The 22,692-nt window shown below is 39.1% G+C and overlaps 1 protein-coding gene across 12 annotated transcripts in view; it reads right to left on the bottom strand.

Annotated features, from left to right (window-relative positions):
- obscnb (obscurin, cytoskeletal calmodulin and titin-interacting RhoGEF b) overlaps nucleotides 1–22,276 on the bottom strand; it is a 67,208-nt gene extending 44,932 nt beyond the window's left edge. For 6 of the 12 annotated variants that reach the window (XM_053238400.1, XM_053238626.1, XM_053238553.1 and 3 more), the window contains exons 1-21: nucleotides 22,063–22,276; nucleotides 19,329–20,430; nucleotides 15,559–15,828; nucleotides 15,179–15,439; nucleotides 14,343–14,648; nucleotides 13,970–14,236; nucleotides 13,623–13,729; nucleotides 12,865–13,033; nucleotides 12,185–12,460; nucleotides 10,202–10,477; nucleotides 9,270–9,563; nucleotides 8,390–8,683; nucleotides 6,472–6,747; nucleotides 4,842–5,117; nucleotides 3,961–4,254; nucleotides 3,220–3,495; nucleotides 2,629–2,904; nucleotides 2,244–2,519; nucleotides 1,904–2,170; nucleotides 1,403–1,672; nucleotides 473–739 (exon numbers count right to left, since the gene is read on the bottom strand). In XM_053238400.1, coding sequence (XP_053094375.1) covers nucleotides 473–739; nucleotides 1,403–1,672; nucleotides 1,904–2,170; nucleotides 2,244–2,519; nucleotides 2,629–2,904; nucleotides 3,220–3,495; nucleotides 3,961–4,254; nucleotides 4,842–5,117; nucleotides 6,472–6,747; nucleotides 8,390–8,683; nucleotides 9,270–9,563; nucleotides 10,202–10,477; nucleotides 12,185–12,460; nucleotides 12,865–13,033; nucleotides 13,623–13,729; nucleotides 13,970–14,236; nucleotides 14,343–14,648; nucleotides 15,179–15,439; nucleotides 15,559–15,828; nucleotides 19,329–20,421 — 6,091 coding nt within the window. In that variant the 5' untranslated portion in view covers nucleotides 20,422–20,430; nucleotides 22,063–22,276. The remainder of the gene's footprint in view (nucleotides 1–472; nucleotides 740–1,402; nucleotides 1,673–1,903; nucleotides 2,171–2,243; nucleotides 2,520–2,628; nucleotides 2,905–3,219; nucleotides 3,496–3,960; nucleotides 4,255–4,841; nucleotides 5,118–6,471; nucleotides 6,748–8,389; nucleotides 8,684–9,269; nucleotides 9,564–10,201; nucleotides 10,478–12,184; nucleotides 12,461–12,864; nucleotides 13,034–13,622; nucleotides 13,730–13,969; nucleotides 14,237–14,342; nucleotides 14,649–15,178; nucleotides 15,440–15,558; nucleotides 15,829–19,328; nucleotides 20,431–22,062) is intronic. The other 6 variants (XM_053238438.1, XM_053238674.1, XM_053238692.1 and 3 more) reach the window with 4 other exon arrangements.
- Between the last annotated feature and the right edge of the window lie 416 nt (nucleotides 22,277–22,692).

Below are 22,692 nucleotides of genomic sequence, written 5' to 3'. Positions count from 1 at the left end.
TGACCCTGATCAGGCTATTACTAAGGATTAAAGAAAGAACAATGGAAACTTCCTGTGCAGCATCAAAACATGGTCTTCGTTTGTCCCTCAAGTTTCATATCTAACCGCTCGCTCGCACATGAACGTAAAAACCAAGTCCCACCGCACACCTCTAGTCTAAATCAGATGTCCTGTGAACCTTTTCAGCAAGCTTTAAAAAAAGTATAAAATTAATAAATAAATACAGTGCTTCACCTATTCGTATCTGCATTTGAATCTGTTTAGAAAGCATTATCTGCTGATTGTGGATAGTCAGTGATATCCCTATTCTCATGAGTATTTTTTCAATTTACGTGTGACAAACTGTTTAGTGACTTCGGTGAAGAAATGATAAAATCAACAGATAAAATGGTTTTATATATATATATATATATATATATATATATATATATATATATATATATATATATATGGAGACCAGAAGAAGGCTTACCTTCTACAGTCAGTTTGGCCTGAGTCTTGTCATCCAGAGTCTCACAAGAGTAGAGGCCTCGGTCAGCACAGGTTACACTCTTAAAGATCAGAGTCTGTTTAACTCCATCCACTTGAATCTTCAGATTTCCTTCAGGCTGGAGCACAATGCCGTTCTTCATCCACTTTACCTCAGTGGACGGCCTACTCAATTCCACCTCAAGCTCCACAGTGTCCTGCTCTTGGACTGTTTTGTTCTCAAGCTTCTTAATAAACATAACAGGGAGCTCTGCAAAAATAAGGAAAGTAAAACCACAATGTTCTCAAGCTCTGTATGACCACCACACCACCACTATCAGTGTAATTACAATAACATCCAGGTGAATTCATGATTGGGGTGCCATTTAGCACTTGTTATTTTTCAACATAGTATCTGAGAAAGCATGCATTTAACCTTTTGAACAATGTGTTAACCCATCTTGGGTAATAATGCCTTTTTTTAAAGGTTATTTTGCTGTTAAATGAGTAAGAGAGTTGAGTTTTTAGCATAAAATCAGCAACAAAAAAAAACAAACATAATTATGGTTAACTAACATCCATGCTAACGAAATGAGGACGTTCTATGATTTAGTTAAAATTAATACTTGTAAATTAATCATTTGTTTCCAATCTACGACTTGGGTAACAGGGTTAATGGATTCAGACATTATCTCAAAAATAACATTTTTGAAGTATTTTAAAGATTATATTTCATGGTATGGTGTAGCTATAGTAGTTATGTGCTGTAGATATTGTACTTGTTTTAATTTTACATACATATTTTTAAATGTAATCTGATTGCTACACAAATGGCACCCATAGAATCATCCTTGGAATCATCCATCTGGTAAATCAATTGATGGATTAGGTAGAGAGAAGCTGATGAATTGTATAAAATTTTGACATGTCTTACTTTGCACTTGCAGAGTCGCTTTACACACTTTCCCTTCAGCATCCACACTGACTTCTCCCACGTCCTCTAGTGTGACCGCAGAGATCGTGAGTGAATGGCTGGTGCCTCCGTGAGCGATCTTGAATTTGGGCCCAGCCGTGACAGGCACGTTATTAAACAGCCATCTCACGTTCACATCCGCAGGAGTGACAGAACATTTAAAGATAGCATCCTTGCCTTCGTTTGCCACGACATTGTTCAACTTGGACGTTAACTTCACCAAACGTGGCGCTATAACAGAACAAACAATATTGTCTCCCTGTATACATCTTGTAAATATAAATATAGTACAATTATAAATATCCAATAACTCACTGCATTCAATAACTTTCAATGAGCGTATTAATAAATGTGATTTGCCTTTCACCCGGAACTACTGTCAGACCTGCTCTTATAGAAAATTATCCACCTTCTGACCAGTCAGAATTGAGAATTCAGCAGCACTGTGGAGGCTTTGCTCACCTTTCGTGGTGATCTTAGCAGTAGTCTTGTCACCTTTGCATTCGCAACTGTACTCTCCTTCATCTTCCTGGACTACAGAAGACACTGTCAGTAAACGTTGAGCTCCATCAGCACGGATGACGCATCTGCCTCCAGGCTTCATTTCTTTGCTGTTGTGTCTCCATAGGACATCCCCTGAAGCTCTGTTTAGCTGGCACGACAGAGTCATTGTGCTGCCCAGGACAACAGATACTGGCTCCAAGCCAACCACAAACTTTAGCGGAGACTCTGAAAAAACATACAAAAGTTAATTGCAAGAAATGAAATCCCACAGATGTAAAAACCTGCCACAGATTCTTACCTTTTATCTGAACCTGGAATTCCATCTTGTCCTCAGCTGTCTGACAAGTGTAAGTGCCTCCATCCTTTGCCTCAGAAGACTTAACGATAAGGACACTAGACAAACCTTCTCTCTTCATTTCGTACTTATCACCCTCCTTCAGCTCTACTCCGTCCCTGAACCAACTAACATTAGTGTGTTCTGCTGTTACCACAGTGGTCAGGATAATGTTCTCGGTTTCTTGCACAGCTATAGATTCCTTCATACTGGGTTTCTTTTGGAATTTAGCAGCGACATCTATAAAAAGAAATATAAGGATTTTTGAGTAAAGAGGACGTGCAATGGTGAATAATTCACTAGTTGTTCCTAATTCATTAAGAGTGCTGAACACCAACAACAAACATACCTGTCACCTGAATCTTAAAGGCCAGCTTCTCATTTCCAACTTCACAGGTGTACTCTCCTGCATCCTTCTTCTCCACATTGTCCAACACCAGTTGACGAAATTTGCCCTTCGACTCCATGTGGACGGTCTTACTGGAGATCAGCTGTTTGCCATCTTTATACCATTTCACCTCAGTTTTGGAGTCGGACACTTCACAGCTCAGTGTGGCTTTCTGAGAGGCGGAAACTTTTACCTCCTTCTGATAGGTGTCCTTGTTGATGAAAGTGGCTAGAGGTTCTGAAGGGACGATTATTGAACATCATTACAACTGGAGAGACACGCCTTGACAAATAGACCAAATGAACAAAAACAAAACCAACAAATCCTTTCCACTTGCACATCTGCTCCATTCTTGTTACATTTAAGGCTTTGAAGGAGGACAGTAGAGGTAGCTGTTCTTTTACATACATTTCTAGGCTGCCCCATATTAGTCAGCTGACCGTGTTGCTCTCTGTAATATGGGATGAGTCAAGCTGGGACACTTTCTCGTCAGCTATATTTTAACTATTTAATACAAAAAAATTATACAAACTTTGAAAAACTTTTTTGTACCTGCCACCTGAATCTTGAAGGCCAGCTTCTCGTTTCCAACTTCACAGGTGTACTCTCCTGCATCCTTCTTCTCCACACTGTCCAACACCAGTTGACGAAATTTGCCCTTCGACTCCATGTGGACGGTCTTACTGGAGATCAGCTGTTTGCCGTCTTTATACCATTTCACCTCAGTTTTTGAGTCAGACACTTCACAGCTCAGTGTGGCTTTCTGAGAGGCGGAAACTTTTACCTCCTTCTGATAGGTGTCCTTGTTGATGAAAGTGGCTAGAGGTTCTGAAGGGATGATTATTGAACATCATTACAACTGGAGAGACACGCCTTGACAAATACACCAAACAAACAAACAAAAAAAACCCCTTCCACTTGCATGCTTGCTCCATTCTTGCTACATTTAAGGCTTTGAAGGAGGACAGTAGAGGTAGCTGTTCTTTTATATACCGTTCTAGGCTGCCCCATATTAGTCAGCTGACCATGTTGTTCTCTATAATATCGGATGAGTCAAGCTGGGAAACTTTCTCGTCAGCTATATTTTAACTATTTAATACAAAAAAAATTATACGAACTTTGAAAAACCTTTCTGTACCTGCCACCTGAATCTTGAAGGCCAGCTTCTCATTTCACCCCCACCAGTGAAAGTGTAAGGAAAATGAATGAATGAAATATATATAGACCTATACCTACTGATACAGTTGAATGCTTATACTAAATATTAAATGCTTATATTAAATATTTTCCTACCTGTCACCTGAATCTTAAAGGCCAGTTTCTCATTTCCAACTTCACAGGTGTACTCTCCTGCATCTTTCTTCTCCACACTGTCCAACGCCAGTTGACGAATTTTGCCCTTTGACTCCAGGTGGACGGTCTTACTGGAGATCAGCTGTTTGCCATCTTTATACCATTTCACCTCAGTTTTAGAGTCGGATACTTCACAGCTCAGCATGGCTTTCTGAGAGGCGGAAACTTTCACATCCTTCTGATAGGTGTCCTTGTTCACAAAGGTTGCTAGAGCTTGCGTTTCTACTGGGGCAGCTGAGGACAAGTTAGGACATTTACTTAGTAATAACATTTAAATTTAGCTAACAGGAACTAACTTTTTTCATGGACATTCAACAACAATAAATGCAACTATAAATGGATAAAAAGTACAACATATTCTTTAATAAATAAACATTTGCAATAATTGGAAAATTGCTGAGGTACAAGAGGAATAAAACACTTCTGGATGTGCTTTTTTTTTTGGAAAATAATCAACGGGGATGGGTTTGAGGGGGTGGTAAACACCACAGTAACAGACCAACCCATCTTTGTTTTGTTTTTTTCTGAAAACAGCACACCACTGAGTGTTTCATTTCATGCTTACAAAATTAATTCCATAGCTTTGTTACTATTATGTCCAAGCTTGGAGAATCACGTTATCCAGACACGTTAAGCCACAGAACCTAGCCAGTTAACCTAGCTAATGTTGCTCATCAACAAAATAGCTTGTGTTACAGAATATTTTGACAGGTTTGAGTGCCATTATATAAATCGCCTGTGATAAATATATAAGCTAGTTTACAAGCAGTTAACTTAGCAGCTAGCTAATGGCAGGAGGACATCAATGAGGTTTTTCCTACCTGTCACCTGAATCTTAAAGGCCAGTTTCTCATTTCCAACTTCACAGGTGTACTCTCCTGCATCCTTCTTCTCCACACTGTCCAACGCCAGTTGACGGATTTTGCCCTTCGTCTCCATGTGGACGGTCTTACTGGATATGAGTTGTTTGCCGTCTTTATACCATTTCACCTCAGTTTTGGAGTCGGACACTTCACAGCTCAGTGTGGCTTTCTGAGAGGCGGAAACTTTTACCTCCTTCTGATAGGTGCTCTTGTTGATGAAAGTGGCTTGAGGTTCTGAAGGGACAAATGTTCAAGAGCCTAATGTATGTGGGGACACCATAACAGATAAACACCACAACAGATAAACCAAATCGAAACATAGGACAAACTCACTACCACTTGCACATCTGTTCTATTCCTGTCTAAAACAGGCTTAAGCAAGAGTGGAAAAATCATAAATTAATTAGCCCACCATGCAAGTGGAAGCTCCAGTGTGCTTCTCCAGTCCCAGGTTTGGTTTCATGGAAACCTAAATAACAGTACTAAAAGTGGTAGATTACATGACATATGGTGAGCTAGTTAGCTAGTTAAGCACATTTAAGCTACAGAATCAGTGAATTAATCCATCTAGTAATAAACATTCTACCACTAACCAGATCCTCAGCCGATATGTGTAGTGCAGCAGGTAATGGGATTCTGAAGCATGTGCTACAGTTATAGCATGGAGGTGCGTGGCACCACTGTGAAGCATGTTACCTTTTAACATGGCTACATACCATTTGAAAACTGGCAGTAGGGTCATCTGGGCAAATCCGAATAAAAAACTAATAGCCCAGACACAAAATCTGCTTGTCCTGGCTCTGCCTAGGCTAGTAATCTGGCCATCTCAGTTTGACTTTGAAGAATGGTAGACCTACATCCGAAGGGGACACTCATGTATTAACGGTTCTTTTACATACAATTCTAGGCTGCCACATGTTGCTCTAGACAGCTGCCTATGCTGCGGTTGCTATAGATGTTTTCTATATAAAAGCATAGGTTCCCAACCCTTGTCCTGGTATACCCCCTGCCCTGAACATTTTTGCGTTTTCTCTACTCAGAACACAACTGGCTCAAGTAATCAGCTACTTAAAAGCCCTTCCTGAGTTAAATGAGTTTGTTGGAGTGCGAAAAACACTAAAATATGCAGGACTCCAGCACCAGGGAGTGTATTAAAGATTGAGTTGAGTTTAGATGCAATCTCCTCAGCTACACTTGAATTTGTAATAAATTGTATTTTATGTACTGTATATATATATATATATATATATATATATATATATATATATATATATATATATATATATATATATATATATATATATACACACACACATACAGTTAGGTCCGGAAGTATTTGGACAATGACAGACTTTTTGTGATTTTGCCTTTATACACCACCACAATGGATTTGAAATAAAACAGTCAAGATGTGATCGAAGTGTAGACTTTCAGCTTTATTTTAAGAGGTTCCACAAAAATATGGCATTTACCTTTTAGGGATTACAGCCATTTTATGCAAAGTACTTCCATTTTCAGGGGCTTTCAGGGGTGTGTATATATATATATATATATATATATATACAAACATTAAAAACAATTTCCATACCTGTCACCTGAATCTTAAAGGCCAGCTTCTCATTTCCGACTTCACAGGTGTACTCTCCTGCATCCTTCTTCTCCACACTATCCAAAACCAGTTGACGGATTTTGCCCTTTGACTCCATGTGGACCGTCTTACTGGAGATCAGCTGTTTGCCGTCTTTATACCATTTCACCTCCATCTTAGAGTCAGACACTTCACAGCCCAGTGTGGCTTTCTGAGAGGCAGAAACTTTCACCTCCTTCTGATAGGAATCCTTGTTGATGAAAATTGCTTGAGGTTCTGAAGATACAGTTTAATGCATCATTAATGAGCTGCTGCTTCTTAGTCAAATATCGTTCACATTAAACACAACATAACTAAATGAATATTCCAAATAGAAAAACATAGCACATTCACCACAGCAACTGTCATCAGTTCATATCAGTCTTGATGTCAAGACCTTGTCATGGTGAAGGGGCTTGTGTTTTTGAAAAACCTTAGTGCTATGTCAGTGAGAGATAAATGCTCCTAGTAGGGGAACCCTTGGTGAACAGATCTGAGGGGAGACGTCAGAGAAATAGCAATTCCTAAAGACCCACAGGAAGGGTCCAAAACGACTAAGTACCCTTCTTGGATTAGGGTTACCAGGACACACCTGTGAGGAATGCCACTTTGCTGGCAGGTAAAGAATACGAGTAGGTGAAAAGTATGAACTAGACATAGCAGGCCTGACATGGAAACACATGGTACTGGCACCAAACTTCTCAATTGGGGTGGTATCTCCTACTCTGGAGATCCCCCAGGAGTTAGGACTCAGGCAGGTATCGAAATACTCAATAGTCCCAAGCAGAGGGCCTCCCAGTTGAAGTTATTCCTGGTTGACAATAGGGCTGCCCCTATGAGGTTTCAAGTCTCAGGAAAAAAAGTATGTATGCATATTCACCATATTCATCCTTCTTTGAGAATGTGGAACTGGTGGTTAAGAGGATACCACCTACTGACTCCATAGTGCTAATGGGGTCTTCAATGCTCATGTTGGGAATGATGGAGAGAATTTGAGGGGCATGATTGTGAGGAACAGCCTCCCAGATCTGAACCTAACACTGAAGTGTTATTAGACATTGGTTCAAGCCATGTATTTTCAATAACAAACACTTTGTTTGAACAGATGGTTATTTATATGTGTTACTTATATGTGTACTTGATACCAGAACACCTTACCCAAAGGTCAATGATGAATTTTGTGATTGTATCATTAGAAACCATATGTTTTAGACACTTAGATAAAGATATGGGCTGGTTTAACTGATAGATATAGAAAAGCTAGAAGAGCTATAGTAGAATCAGTTGCCAAATCAAAAGCCTGGGTATGGGAGGAGTTTGGAGAGGCCATGGAAAAAGACCTTTGAGTGGCCTCAAAGATGTTCAGTGCCTGAGGAGGGGGAGACAAGACCTTTTACAAAGTCTGCAGAGCAAGTGTTAGGGAGTGTTGATCTCTAGAGTGACTTTCAGAGGACTTCCTTAAACGGTAGACATTCCCCTTCCTGCAGGAGGCAGTTCCAGAATTCTTGGGTGTTTTGGAGACCATCTCTATGGCTGAAGTTACTATGGCAGTTCCTGGAACTTTATGAGGATACCCTCTGGTTGGCTCCTGCTAGATCTGTACCAGGTACACCCCACTGGACAAGCCTCTGTGGCAGACCCAAAACCTGCTAGAGTGATTTTAACTCAAAGTTGGCTTGAGACGTTCTGGGGATCTCCAGGAAGTGCTGGAATCTGTGACTGGGGATGTAAAGGTCTGGACTGACCTTCTCAGTCTGTTGCCACTGTGACTTACCCCTCCAGTGAAAGCGTAAGGAAAATGAATGAATGAAATATATACAGACCTACACCTACTAATACAGTTGACTGCTAAAGTAGTTAAACAATACTATTTTCCTACCTGTCACCTGAATCTTAAAGGCCAGTTTCTCATTTCCAACTTCACAGGTGTACTCTCCTGCATCTTTCTTCCCCACATTGTCCAACGCCAGTTGACGAATTTTGCCCTTTGACTCCAGGTGGACCGTCTTACTGGAGATCAGCTGTTTGCCGTCTTTATACCATTTCACCTCAGTTTTAGAGTCGGATACTTCACAGCTCAGCGTGGCTTTCTGAGAGGCAGAAACTTTCACATCCTTCTGATAGGTGTCCTTGTTCACAAAGGTTGCTAGAGCTTGCGTTTCTACTGGGGCAGCTGAGGACAAGTTAGGACATTTACTTAGTAATAACATTTAAATTTAGCTAACAGGAACTAACTTTTTTCATAGACATTCAACAACAATAAATGCAACTATAAATGGATAAAAAGTACAACATATTCTTTAATAAATAAACATTTGCAATCATTAGAAAATTGCTGAGGTACAAGAGGAATAAAACACTTCTGGATGTGCTTTTTTTTTGGAAAATAATCAACGGGGATGGGGTTGAGGGGGTGGTAAACACCACAGTAACATACCAACCCATCTTTGTTTTGGTTTTTTCTGAAAACAGCACACCACTGAGTGTTTCATTTCATGCTTACAAAATTAATTCCATAGCTTTGTTACTATTATGTCCAAGCTTGGAGAATCACGTTATCCAGACAAGTTAAGCCACAGAACCTAGCCAGTTAACCTAGCTAATGTTGCTCATCAACAAAATAGCTTGTGTTACAGAATATTTTGTCAGGTTTGAGTACCATTATATAAATCGCCTGTGATAAATATTTAAGCTAGTTTACAAGCAGTTAACTTAGCAGCTAGCTAATGGCAGGAGGACATCAATGAGGTTTTTCCTACCTGTCACCTGAATCTTAAAGGCCAGTTTCTCATTTCCAACTTCACAGGTGTACTCTCCTGCATCCTTCTTCTCCACACTGTCCAACACCAGTTGACGGATTTTGCCCTTTGACTCCATGTGGACGGTCTTACTGGAGATCAGCTGTTTGCCATCTTTATACCATTTCACCTCAGTTTTAGAGTCGGATACTTCACAGCTCAGCATGGCTTTCTGAGAGGCAGAAACTTTCACATCCTTCTGATAGGTGTCCTTGTTCACAAAGGTTGCTAGAGCTTGCGTTTCTACTGGGGCAGCTGAGGACAAGTTAGGACATTTACTTAGTAATAACATTTAAATTTAGCTAACAGGAACTAACTTTTTTCATAGACATTCAACAACAATAAATGCAACTATAAATGGATAAAAAGTACAACATATTCTTTAATAAATAAACATTTGCAATCATTGGAAAATTGCTGAGGTACAAGAGGAATAAAACACTTCTGGATGTGCTTTTTTTTTGGAAAATAATCAACGGGGATGGGGTTGAGGGGGTGGTAAACACCACAGTAACAGACCAACCCATCTTTGTTTTGGTTTTTTCTGAAAACAGCACACCACTGAGTGTTTCATTTCATGCTTACAAAATTAATTCCATAGCTTTGTTACTATTATGTCCAAGCTTGGAGAATCACGTTATCCAGACACGTTAAGCCACAGAACCTAGCCAGTTAACCTAGCTAATGTTGCTCATCAACAAAATAGCTTGTGTTACAGAATATTATGTCAGGTTTGAGTGCCATTATATAAATCGCCTGTGATAAATATTTAAGCTAGTTTACAAGCAGTTAACTTAGCAGCTAGCTAATGGCAGGAGGACATCAATGAGGTTTTCATGCATTTACTCTGCGAAATAAATTGATTCCCTAATAGTTCATATTTTAGTTCCTACCTGTCACCTGAATCTTAAAGGCCAGTTTCTCGTTTCCAACTTCACAGGTGTACTCTCCTGCATCCTTCTTCTCCACACTGTCCAACACCAGTTGACGGATTTTGCCTTTCGTCTCCATGTGGACGGTCTTACTGGAGATCAGCTGTTTGCCGTCTTTATACCATTTCACCTCAGATTTGGAGTCAGAGACTTCACAGCTCAGCATGGCTTTCTGAGAAGTGGAAACTTTCACCTCCTTCTGATAGGTGCTCTTGTTGATGAAAGTGGCCTGAATTTCTACGAGAACAATCATTAAATGACCATGTAGAATGATTTAACCACCATACAGAATTATTAAATGACCATGGGGAGTCCACAGAATGTCTATAAATGTCAGTGCATAAATAAATACATTCTATTCTGTTCAGTTCTATATTGTTCTCCTCCACTATGTTGTATTTTATGCTATTCTCCTACTCCTGCTCTATTCTACACTCTTCTGCCCGCAAGTCTGTACGCTATTCTATTTTATTCTGTTCTGCTCTACTCTATTCCAATTTATTCAGTTCTACTCCACCGTATTTTATGTTCTATGTTCTACTCTATTATACTCTGTTCTTCTCTATTCGATTCTACTCTACTATACTGTGTTCACACTCTGTTCTGGGTTCTGTTCCACTCTATTGTATTTTACTATGCTCTACTGTCCTACTCTATTTAATTCTGTTCTACTTGATTCAGTTCAATTCAATTTTATTTGTATAGCACTTTTAACAATGGACATTTTCACAAAACAACTTTACAGAAATATAAAAATTCTGGATATAAATTCTAAATTTAACTATACTGTATTATTTTCTATTCTGATTTATTTTATTCAGTTTTATTGTACTATGTTCTGTTCAGTTCTACTCTGTTCTACTCTAATGTGGTCTACTGTACTTTATTATAATCTATTCTACTGTACACTATTTTACTTTATTCTGTTCTACTCTATTCTATTCTTATATTTTATTCTGTTCCACTCTACTTACTTCTATTCTCTTGCACTTTGCTTTATGTTAAACTCTACTTTATTCTACTCCACTTTATTCTACTCTACTCTATTCTGTTCCACTCTACTCCCTTCTATTCTGTTGTACTGTTCTATTATGTTTACTATACTTTGTTCTGTTCTACTCTACTTTCCTACTCTATTTTGTTCCACTCTATTCTGTTCTACTCTTCCCCCTTCTATTCTACTCTATTTGATTCCACTTTACTCTCTCATATTGTGCTCTACTCTGTTCCCTTCAATTCCATTGTACTCTGTTCCACTGTGTTATACTCTATTTAATTCTGTTCTACTCTACTCCACTGTATTGTATTCTGTTCTACTCTCTCATTTAATTCTACTCTACTCTCTTTCCTATTCTACTCCACTCAATTCCATTGTATTCTCTTCTATTGTGTTAAACTCTACTTTATTCTGTTCCACTCTACTCCATTGGATTCTATTCTGTTCTACTCTCTTGTATAGTTCTACTCTACTTTGCTCCACTTGATTCTGTTCTACTCTACTCTCTTCTATCCTATTCTGTTCCATTCTAGTCCCTTCTGCTGTTCTGTTGTACTTTGCTCTATTATGTTAAACTCTACTTTGTTCTGTTCTACTCCACTCTCTTTTATTCTACTCTATTCTGTTCTACTCTGCTGCCTTCTGTTCTACTCTCTTCTATTCACATCCACTCTACTCTATTGTACTGTTCTGACAGACGTCCTTGATCATGAAGATTGCCTGAGGTTCTACAAGAATCATTAAATGATCATGTACACTGCATATTTATATTAAACTAAATGCCAGCTCATAAATTTATGTATGCTTTAAAATAATTGCTTAAGCAATATTTATGTCCATTTTTTAATTTTGTTAGTACCATTGCACACACAAGCTGGCTCTGCTTTTGTGAAATTAACTCTGTCCGTTTGCAATTTTTCCCCCAGACTAATTAGCGGTGGTTTTACCTTGTATTTTGACCCTGAATGTGACCTTGTCCTCTGTCGTCTCACATGAATAGTGTCCTTCATCGCTCTGCTTGGCTCCTTTGATAACCAGCTTTCTCTGTGTCCCCTGGGACACGAAGGTCACTCTGTTGTCCTCTGCTATTTCTTTATGCTCCTTCTTCCACACAACAGTAGTTGTAGGCGACGCCACCTCACAACTCAGTGCCACATCACCCATCGAGGGAGAAACCTCCAGGGGTTGAGTCTTGGGCTTGTTCACAAACTTCGCTGCTTCCTCTGATGGGAGATATATAAAAATTTTCTTGGATTTAAATTATTTAAAATAATTTTTTTGTGAGCCATTTCTCTCTGATTTCTCTCATTCCCTCTTAGCAGAATAAGGTGTGATTTCTTAAACTAGTAGTTTTAATCATCATTTAGATCTGCTTTTTCCCCCTTTATTGTATGCATAATCCCACTAAAGAAATGGAAAATGAGCATATTAACAATATCACAATATCTGAGTGAAAAAAAACCATAAAGCCTTCTTTAATTTCAAATGTATGCTGAGAAATGTCTGATATCATCTTCAACATTTCAGCTGATATTTCTCAACAGGCAAAATATGACTGCTTTTTTTTAATCCTCACATCCATCCAGTGTTTTTGTCTGTTTGGAATATTCAGTAAAGCTTTAGTTACCTTTAATAGCAAGCTGGATGGACATCTTATCGCCATCACACACACACTCATAAATCCCTGCATCCTCGTGAGTCACGTTATGAATTGTCAGAGTGCGTTTACATCCCACACTGGAGGCCTCATACTTTTTGCCCATCCTTAATTCCTTACCGTTCTTCATCCAGGAGACCTGTGGGCCCCAAAGACAAGCCCAAATTTGATTATCTTCCTATAACAGCATATCCCAAAGTGTTATACCACAGCAATTTTCCAAAAGAATATCATACTTTTTATAGTTATAGTTGTTGTGGAATGTCCAAGAAACAAGTTACTATAACAAGTCTCACTTACTATAAACTGTCATTCTCTCACCAGCCTTTTTTTCCCCTACTCTATTGAAGTTACTAAGATAAAAAAAAAAAGCAGCTTGTCATGTTACAAAGGAACCATAAAATATAAACTCCTTTGTCCTGAAGATGTCGGAAAACTCCCTGTCTGTTGCAACATGCCGACACTGGAGACTCCTTGCATAAATGTTTCATAAACATCTCCTTAATGAGAACCAACAACGTATTAGAACAAGTGCATTAATTATAAATAAACCTGTGATTTGAAGCTGCACTACTGTCAAAGCTGCTGTTATAGAAAATTAATCATTATACTGACCAATCAGAATCTGAATCAGAATTCAACAACACTGTTATATATAATGATGCAATGGTTATTTTAATTAAAAACAACACACAAAAAAATAATACAACACCAGAATCTGTTGTTACCTGGACGCTGGCGTCTGACACCTCTGTGTAGAGCTGGGCAGAGGAGTGTGCGCTGAACCTGAAGATCTCCACTTCAGAATATTTCTTGGTAAAACGTGCCGGAGCAACTAAAACAGGAATAAAATTGTGGATAGTGTAAAAAGTTCTATAAAAAAATCTATGTTAATACCACATCACTGTTCAGAAACACATCAGGACATGATGTTATAAGAAATGAATCAGCTTTGGTGTGTTCACAGTAACTCACACCACCCTTTGATTGATTCATCACACCACCCTTTGATTGATTGATGGTTTCCACTGTGATTTATTCTTTATTCTCTTAAATTGCTAAGTATTCTGCTTACTTTTTACACTGAGAGTGCAGACGCTTTCTGATCCTCCACCCACGAATTTGACCTGAGCTCCATCCAGTGACGCGGTCACCTCCCTGATCACCAGCGTGTGCGTGGTCTTCGAGCGAGTTATGAGGTAGTCTGCGCCGCTGCGGATCAGCTGGCCATTCAGAGTCCAACTTCCAGAGCACGTTGCGGAGAGCTCCACGCTGAAGGTGGCCTCTTCGCCACACACGGCAGTGCAGCTTCGCAGACCTGATGTCACTGAGGCAGTCGGCTCTGAACAAACACAGGATATGATTAGTGTGACAAAAGCCTCACTGAGATCTATTTTTGTTCTGGAGAAGACATTCCTGTAATGCAATAATCAGTAAAGTCCATGTACCAAGATAATACGTTCCAGGAACCTCCAGATAGGCACTCTGACCAAAATCGTTAATGGCTGAAATGCGGAACTGGTAGCTGCCCTCCTCAGTGATGTTGCTGATGGTGTATTGGCTAGTTGACACAAGCTCCATGCCCGTGACTCGAACCCACGTCTGAGCTCCCACCTTCCTCCTCTCCACCACGTAGCCGTTGATGGGTACAGGCCGCTCGCTGTCTGGTCGAGACCAGCTCAGAGTGATGGAGCTGTCCGTCTTGTTCAACACAATCGGTTTAACTGGGGGATCTGGAGGATGCTTCCTTGGTGCTAGGTGACAATGAAATAATAATACTCAATAATAATAATAATAATAATAATAATAATAATAATGATAAAATGTATTTATAGAGCACATTTCATATATGTGGTAGCTCAAAATGCAAACACATGGCATAATGTAAAAATAAAAATACACAAAATGAGAGGGAAAAACAGTATTATAATGCAAAAGCAAATTAGTGAAAATATAAATACAAAAAATGAAAAAGTATCAATAAAGAACAAAGTTATAAAATGCATAATACAAAAGTGAAAATATAAATACACAATGACTTAATTCATTCTAAAACCCTGAGAGTATTTCTAAAATATAAATATATTTTCATCAGCAAGTTTCGGGATACACTGCCGTCTCTGTGCTATGGTCTGAACAAAAAATCTGCCTGGAATATTTCTATTAAAATGTTATTGTTAAAATTGATTGCTAAAAATGACATATTTGAATATTCATGCAGGGCATAAATACTGACACCTGTAGTAATTAGCAAAAACTTGAGTACAGTGTTCCTTTTCCTCACCTGTAACTGAGAATCGTGTGGAGGTCTTGCAGTCGCCAGCAATGAACGCCACCTCGCCCGAGTCTTCTGTAGTGCAGTCACGGATGGTGAGGGTGTACTGTTTAAGTGTGCGAGCAATAATGACCCTGGAATCCTCCTTCAGCTTCTCTCCATTCCTGGTCCAATAAGCATCTTCCACAGGGTGCTCGAGCTCCACGCAGAAGATCACTGTATCACTCACCGGCACAACTGTCCTTCTGGGCAACTTCTTGGTGATGTTTCCTGAACATGCAGATGCACACAATAAATGTTATATTGTTTTAAGTGTGTAACAGCTTTTTAGAAAACTTAAATTAACTTTTAGTACTCTTGGTATTCTTTTAGAACTCTTAGTACTATACCCAGAACAGTGAGCTCAGCCACAGTGCGACTCCCTTCCTTCATTTCGCAGATGTAAACAGCATCGTCGTTGGTCGTGACGTTGTGGATGGTGAGGCGACGCAGCGTACCGTCCTGCTCCATGCGGTACTTTGCGTTCTCCTCCAGGCGAGTCTCCTCCATGAACCAGGAGGCCTGAGTACTCGGCATGGGCACCTCACACAACAACATGGCCGACTCCTTCTCCTTCACCTCTACATCCTTCAGCTTCTTCTTAAAAGATACTGTTGGCTCTAAAGAGCAAAAACAGAATTAACATACTGGGGGAAAAGGAAAGGTTCCAAATTTAAAAGCATAATAATCTATAAGACTTGTGTGAAAAAAGTGTGACCGGAAAGTTTGTATGGTATTATATACACTTTATTAGGTACGCTTAAATAACCGACAATTTGTGTAGTGCTGGTACGAGTGTAGAATTGTCTTGATTTTTCAACGCTGCATGCACTCCGTACACAGGGACGGATTTAGCTAATCTAATCCTTCCTCAGGGACCGCTGCTGAACATGGGAATAAAATAACAGATACACTAATATCAGCACCACATACACACTACCACACTGTCACAATTGTGCTGAAAATGATCCACCACCAAAATAAAATCCAAACGGTTGTCCTTTTCTATTAGATAGATGGGAAGTATGTATATGTAATTTTACACAGCCATCTGAGTATATACACAACACTCATCGGCCACTTTAATACCTGAAGAGAAACTGTATCTTTACTTAAAATAAATGAAATCTGCATAAAATCATGCAGATACAGGTAAAGAGCTTCAGTTAATGTTCACATCAAACAAGAAAGGGGGGAAAATGTGATCTCGGTCACCCTGGCATGGGTGACAGTGCTAGATGGGCTGGTTTGAGTATTTCAGAAACTGGTGATCTCCGGGGATTTTCACTCACAACAATCTAACAAAACGAACAAAAGTTTCAGAATGGTGCGAAAAACAAAAAACACCCAACAAGCAGCAGTTCTATAGGCACTGATAAGAGAGGTCAGAGGAGAATAGCCAGACAGGAACTCCTGACAGGAACTCAAATAACTACTCTTTACAACCATGGTAAGCAGAAAAGCATCTCACAATACACACTGAACCTTGAGGTGGAGGGGCTCCAATAGCAGAAAACCACATCGGGTTCCGCTCAAGTAAGCCTTTTTCCTCTTTTTCCTAGCTTGTGGTGTTAATCAAACATTTCAGCTTGTCTTGTTCCTGAGAAACTGTTAAGCATAAACTTCTCCATCTTCAAGACTTGTTGAAAAACCTACTGTTACAAAGCATTGACACTGTAGACTCCTTCCATGAACGTTACATAAACATGTCCTTACAGAAAACTTCAACATATCAACTATACACATTTTACCCCGTTGATACAGCTTGCCTGCTCTACAAGTCCCTGTGAATTGGCTGTTACTATAGAAACGATAATGTAAACAAGCACTGCCATTACAGGTAATTAATCAATACCTTCTGACTAATCAGATTCAAGAACTCAACAGCTCTGTGGGATAAAAATAATTTATTTAAAGAGATTTGCAGACGATTGGTTTTTGGTATTTTTTAAAAATGTCTTCCCACAGTAGCAATGGGAAGAAAAAAAAAATAGATGATATTTCTTCCAGACTTTTGCAATATATAAGCAATGTGAAACAGTGATGTCAGTAAATGAGCGTTTCACACTCTGGAATAATCTGAAACATCATTGACATTGCACTGATTCTGGCTGGGATGTGTGGCTGGCATTTGCTTGAGGAGTGAGTTACTGTGACCTTTATCAAATGTGCTACCCAAAGTGCTAACCGCATCATACCTGAATACACAGAACTGAAACTTCAAGAACAACAGAACAGATATCATCATTGGCTAGCAACCAAACACATGCTGAATTTATTTGCTTATTTAGATTCTCATGCCTCGTATTTGTATGTTTGATCTCTTAAATCTAGTCAAATGAACTCAAAAAATACAATAAATAAAACAGCACAAAATGTTTATTCAGCACTGGTGTCTGATAGCAAGTCACCACTGACCATGCTCAACAAGTGCGAACAACTCAACACGTGCAAAAAATAGCCACAGCATGACACCGTCCTAAAGAATGATGGCAGCATACGATTATGCTGTGACTCTGCTCTGAGATGTGCTTCAATACCTCTAAGAAATGCTACCAAAGATGAACTGTAAACTGTTCAGAGCACAGATATAGACATTCTAGAGTATAGTTATTGTATAGTTAAACAGTCTCAGATACATTTTTAACAAAAAAGCTTCGCCTCAGTGTTCTTTTTATATGCATAAATAGTAAAATATTAAAGCTGATTTTCTTGTGACCAGACAACAAAGCCTCAATGCAAAGGACTGCAAATCATTCATAGGTTCAGGAGTATTTAGAAGCACAAAGTATACAATGCTCTTACAATCAATTCCGGAATTATTGGCACCCTTCAGGTAAATGAGGAAAAAAGACTTTATAACAAATTAAATTTATTTTAAGAAACACATAAGGTCTTAATTAAGGACTTTTTTTTTATCTCAGTACAAAGGTTTATTCATCATCGATTAGTCTTTATTCATAACTGCTACATAAATGGAGATCTGATATGTAAAAAAGATTAATAATTGCATTTTTAGATGTAGTTATGCACAATAAGCTGTTTATTAAATCCTTGTTATACAAACCCTTATATCTTATTAGACTTAATTGTCCATGTTAGACCTTTGGGTTCTAACATCAAGTGACTGCCATCAATCTTCTCAACCTAAACCAGGGCTGAACTTAAACCTTTTAAGTAGGTACTAAAAAAAGTAAATACTGTAGCATTGAGATATAAAAAAAATCCATTATAGCACTTAAAAATGTAAATGAAGGTTTTAACGGTAAGAAACACAGAACCAGAATGTAAAAGTATAAAATGTATATGTAATGTGTGCTGTGAAATGTGAAAAATGAAGTTTTGAAATTGGATGAAATTGGCTGTCTTCACATTTCTCAGAAGTGCCTAAGATAATGTTTGGACAAACACCAAGCAGTTCACTAATTACATAACTGGCTACAATGATCAAGAGCACTGGGAGTTGGAAATATTTTAATGATGACATGTACACCACATGCATGTGGCCACAGGCATTAACACACACACGTGCAGACATGCATCCTACATGCATGCATTTATCCCCTTCCTGACAAATTTTCAACTGTTTCAAACTTTGCGTTTAATGTCTTTTTTGGGTGCCAATAATTTTGCTACATATGTTATTGAAAGAGCAAAAGCCTCTGTCCTGAAGGCTTGTCCATGTCTGAAAACTTAGTTACAGCTTTACCTCTGACTGTTACAAAGCACTGAAACTGGAGACTCCTTTCACAATTGCTAAATAAATGTCTCCTTACAGAAAACTTCACCAGATGAACAACTACACGTTTTTTTTTTTAAATCCATTTATATGAAGCATCTGCCTTACAAATCCCTGTGTAAGTTGTTACTATAGGAACAACAACGCGTTTTGTGAATTTACAGATAAAAATTCACCAAGATAAAGTCGGCGCCAAACAAAAGTAACCACTACCAGGGTTACCTTCTGCAGGGTTACCAGCGTCCTTTCCCCTTCAGTGAAATGGCTTTTCTGCCATGCAAACAAATCTATAAGTCCACATAACTGTGACAGCTGGAATGCTAAACTCAAATAGCTATAAAATGTAAAAGATTTGAACAGTACGGATCTGGCTTAGCTTACCTTTTACAATCACCAGAACAGCGCTGTAGGTTTGTCCAGCTAAGTTGGAGGCGTTGCAGGTGTAGAGGCCATTATCACTCTGCTTGCAGTACAGGACTTTGAGAATGAAGTTCTCTGCTTGGTCCTCATACATGATGTGCCTACGACCCTCTATGATGTTCACCCCATCCTTCCTCCAGATGATCTGGGGTTTGGGGTGGCCCGTGACAAAGCAGCTGAGCTTGGCGTGCTTGCCCTCGGTCACCATGCAGGTTCGAGTGAAGACGCCTTTGGGCAGTTTGCCAGCCAAAGCTGAGACTCGCTGCTCCTGATCAGAGGCAAGGCCCAACTTGTTAAGCCCTTCCATGATATTAGAGGAGGTTGAGGAGGACAGGGAGTAGCTCTCAGTCGTGTGGTAAAGGGAAATGTCCTTACACATCTCCTCTTTGCGCTTCTGCAGGTGAGACAGGAGGGAGGTGCTTTTGTCGGTTTTGAGAAGTCGCGTGTCCTGCATGTCCACCACCAGAGTGGCAGCAGCTTGAGCTCGACCGATGGAGTTCTGAGCCCGGCAGGTGTAATTACCACTGTCCATACTCCTGACGCTCTGAATACGCACGGAGCTGGACTCGCTGTCCGATGTGATCTTGATGCGATTGGTCTCACCTAGATAACGTCCATCCTTCTCCCAGTCAAATTTGGGAGCAGGGTGAGCTGCCACACGACAGAAGAAGGTAACATCATCACCCAAACCCACTCTGGTGGAGACGGGCTTCACCGTGAATGCCGGCACTCGATCGACTGCTGTTGCTGGAAGACCCACCTTCAGTGTCACAGCTGCGTAAGCTTCACCGACATTATTCTTGGCGCGGCACATGTACTGCCCGCTGTCCTCCAGCGTCAGGTCATAGATGGTGAGTCGATACACATCTCCATCCTCTATGGTTTTGAAGCGCCCTCCAGTGGAAATGCGCAGTTTGTCTTTTTCCCAGGTGACGGCAGGAACAGGGGTCCCCACAACAGTGCAACTGAGGGTAGCATCCCGACCCACACTGAGGGAGAATGCTTTGGGCCGGGTCAGGAACCGAGGGGCTCCTCCAAAAAGATTCTGGTCCATAACTGGCTCCTGCAGACACATTGATGGACGTTAGTTGGGGGAAAAACACACACATAGGTGCATGTAGTTTATTTTCATCCTTTTCAAGTTCTATAAATAAAACTGTAGTAAAAGTAACAAAAATAATACAAATCCAAAATAAATTTTGTAAATTAATTCTCTTACATTCTCATTATTTTACATAGCTAATATTTTTCAAATGCAAATTATTTTATTTGCATTAATTTCTTGTCTAAGGGAGTAAACCTGGACTAAATGAGGAAAAGCCTTGCAGATATATCAAGCTCTTGTTTGCTCATATGAGTATCTCCATTTTTGGAAAATGTCATCACCCTACAAATTAGGTTTACCAACTCGGCAGGCCAGTAATTAAATACACGAGTATCAACTCGTATCAATAACTTGCCCAAAAGTGAAAAAAGTAGGAAAAATTGGGAAATATGAAAAATTAAACTGGCCTAATAAAAACATAAAATATTTCAAATAAAATCTCAGAAAGTTAGTCTACACAAAAACTACACAAATGGTATTTATTTACAAATAAATATAATTAAATAATTTGTTCTATACTGTGTTAAAATATATAATGCATATCCCCCTGCCTTTGAGTGTTTGCTACATTCCCACACTTTAAAATTTACCAAAAAATAGAACACACTGTGTTAAAAGTAACACAAAAATAATCTTTAACTAGATGTAAAGTTATGTTTTAAAACAAAATAAATAAAAAATAATCACCACAAAAAGAAATCTGACTGCCAAAAAAAGAGTTGTCTAGTTAAAGACGAACATAAAACATTTTTGTAAATTAAGCAATAAATTAATAAGAAGAAGAATCTCTCAAAAAATAACCCTCTAGCTCACAAAAAAGTTGTGACCACTCATTGTGTTAAAATTAATACAAAATTAGTCATCTTTAACTCGACATTTTTTTGGAAACGTAATGATAATAATATTTATTAGTATTATTTTCAATTAACAGTTTAATAATAAGAATAAGAAGAATCATATGTTGAGTAATACACTTCTTAAAAAAAAAAATCTAAACACCAGAGGAGAAAAAAGTGTTGAATGTGAAAACACATTGTGTTAAAATGAATAAAAAATTAGTCAAACTTAACTCAACACTTTTGAAAATGCAATGATAATTATTATAATCATAAACATAATAATAGTCATAACTTATTTAATACAAATACCAATACCAATAATAATAATATTCATAAAAATGATAGTTAACCATGATGGTGTGTGTGTGTGTGTGTGTGTGTGTGTGTGACATTTGTGGTGTTAACTCTAGAGCTCGTGTCTGAAAATAGCCTCAGCTGTCCGCGCGCGTCTCGCTTTATTGCCATTTGTAGAAGCGGCGCGCGATCAGCTGCTCGATAGGAAACTCATCAGAACAAGAGCAAATTCAGCCTCAGCTTTACATTTATTTCACATTTCTGTTAATTAAACAAGAATCCAGCGCGCGCTGCTCACTGCACCAGCACACTCACTAGCACACACTTGAGTTAAAGCAAATTCGAGTCGCAGACGTCATGGACAGAATCAAACGCGCGCGCCACAATGACATGACGTCGAAAATGTTGCGTTAAAGTTTTCCCAGCATGAGAAGCCACGAGAATGTCAAGATCTTACCGTTCCTCAGGCGTGTCCGAGATGTGTCATGAAGTCCAGAGATATCCGAGTGAATATCCGGTGGATAAAAAACAAAACAAAACAAAAAACAACCCAAGAGAAAATAAACAAAAGAGGTTAGAAAGTGGTGAATCCGCTCGCGCGCAGGAGTGGTGAGCTGGGGAGGTGCTGAAGGAGGTGAGGGTGTTCAGAACAAGCGGAATGTGGTGCTGGAAAACGAGCCCCTCCACCCCTCCACCCTGACACACTCATTCTCTTTTCTCTGCAGCCTGACAAATGGCTGACGAGCTCATATCACATCACTTCTTCCTCCTGTCCAAAATAAACCTGTCCCTGAGCAGGTCACCATCTCCGCCATCTTACAGCTACAAGCCCAGGAGCAGGACACCACTTACCTGAGACCCTGCATTACATCTACAAACGTGTAGCAAGTTTAAACATCCTGCACAACAGCCTGGCGGATGAATTAAAAACATTAATAAAGCATTCTTGCCTTTCTCCTGAACTGCAAGATTTTCATTATTGCATTTCGTTATTTCAACTTAATATCTCATTATTTCAGCTTAATATGTTAGTTCAAGATGTCATTATTCCAACTTTCAATCATTCATAACATTAACCCACTGACAG

Source organism: Pangasianodon hypophthalmus, chromosome 1 (assembly GCF_027358585.1).
Source record: "Pangasianodon hypophthalmus isolate fPanHyp1 chromosome 1, fPanHyp1.pri, whole genome shotgun sequence".
NCBI classification, from domain to species: Eukaryota; Metazoa; Chordata; class Actinopteri; order Siluriformes; family Pangasiidae; genus Pangasianodon; species Pangasianodon hypophthalmus.
Note: the sequence above shows the minus strand (reverse complement) of the source record. Positions and strands in the feature narration are given on the sequence as shown.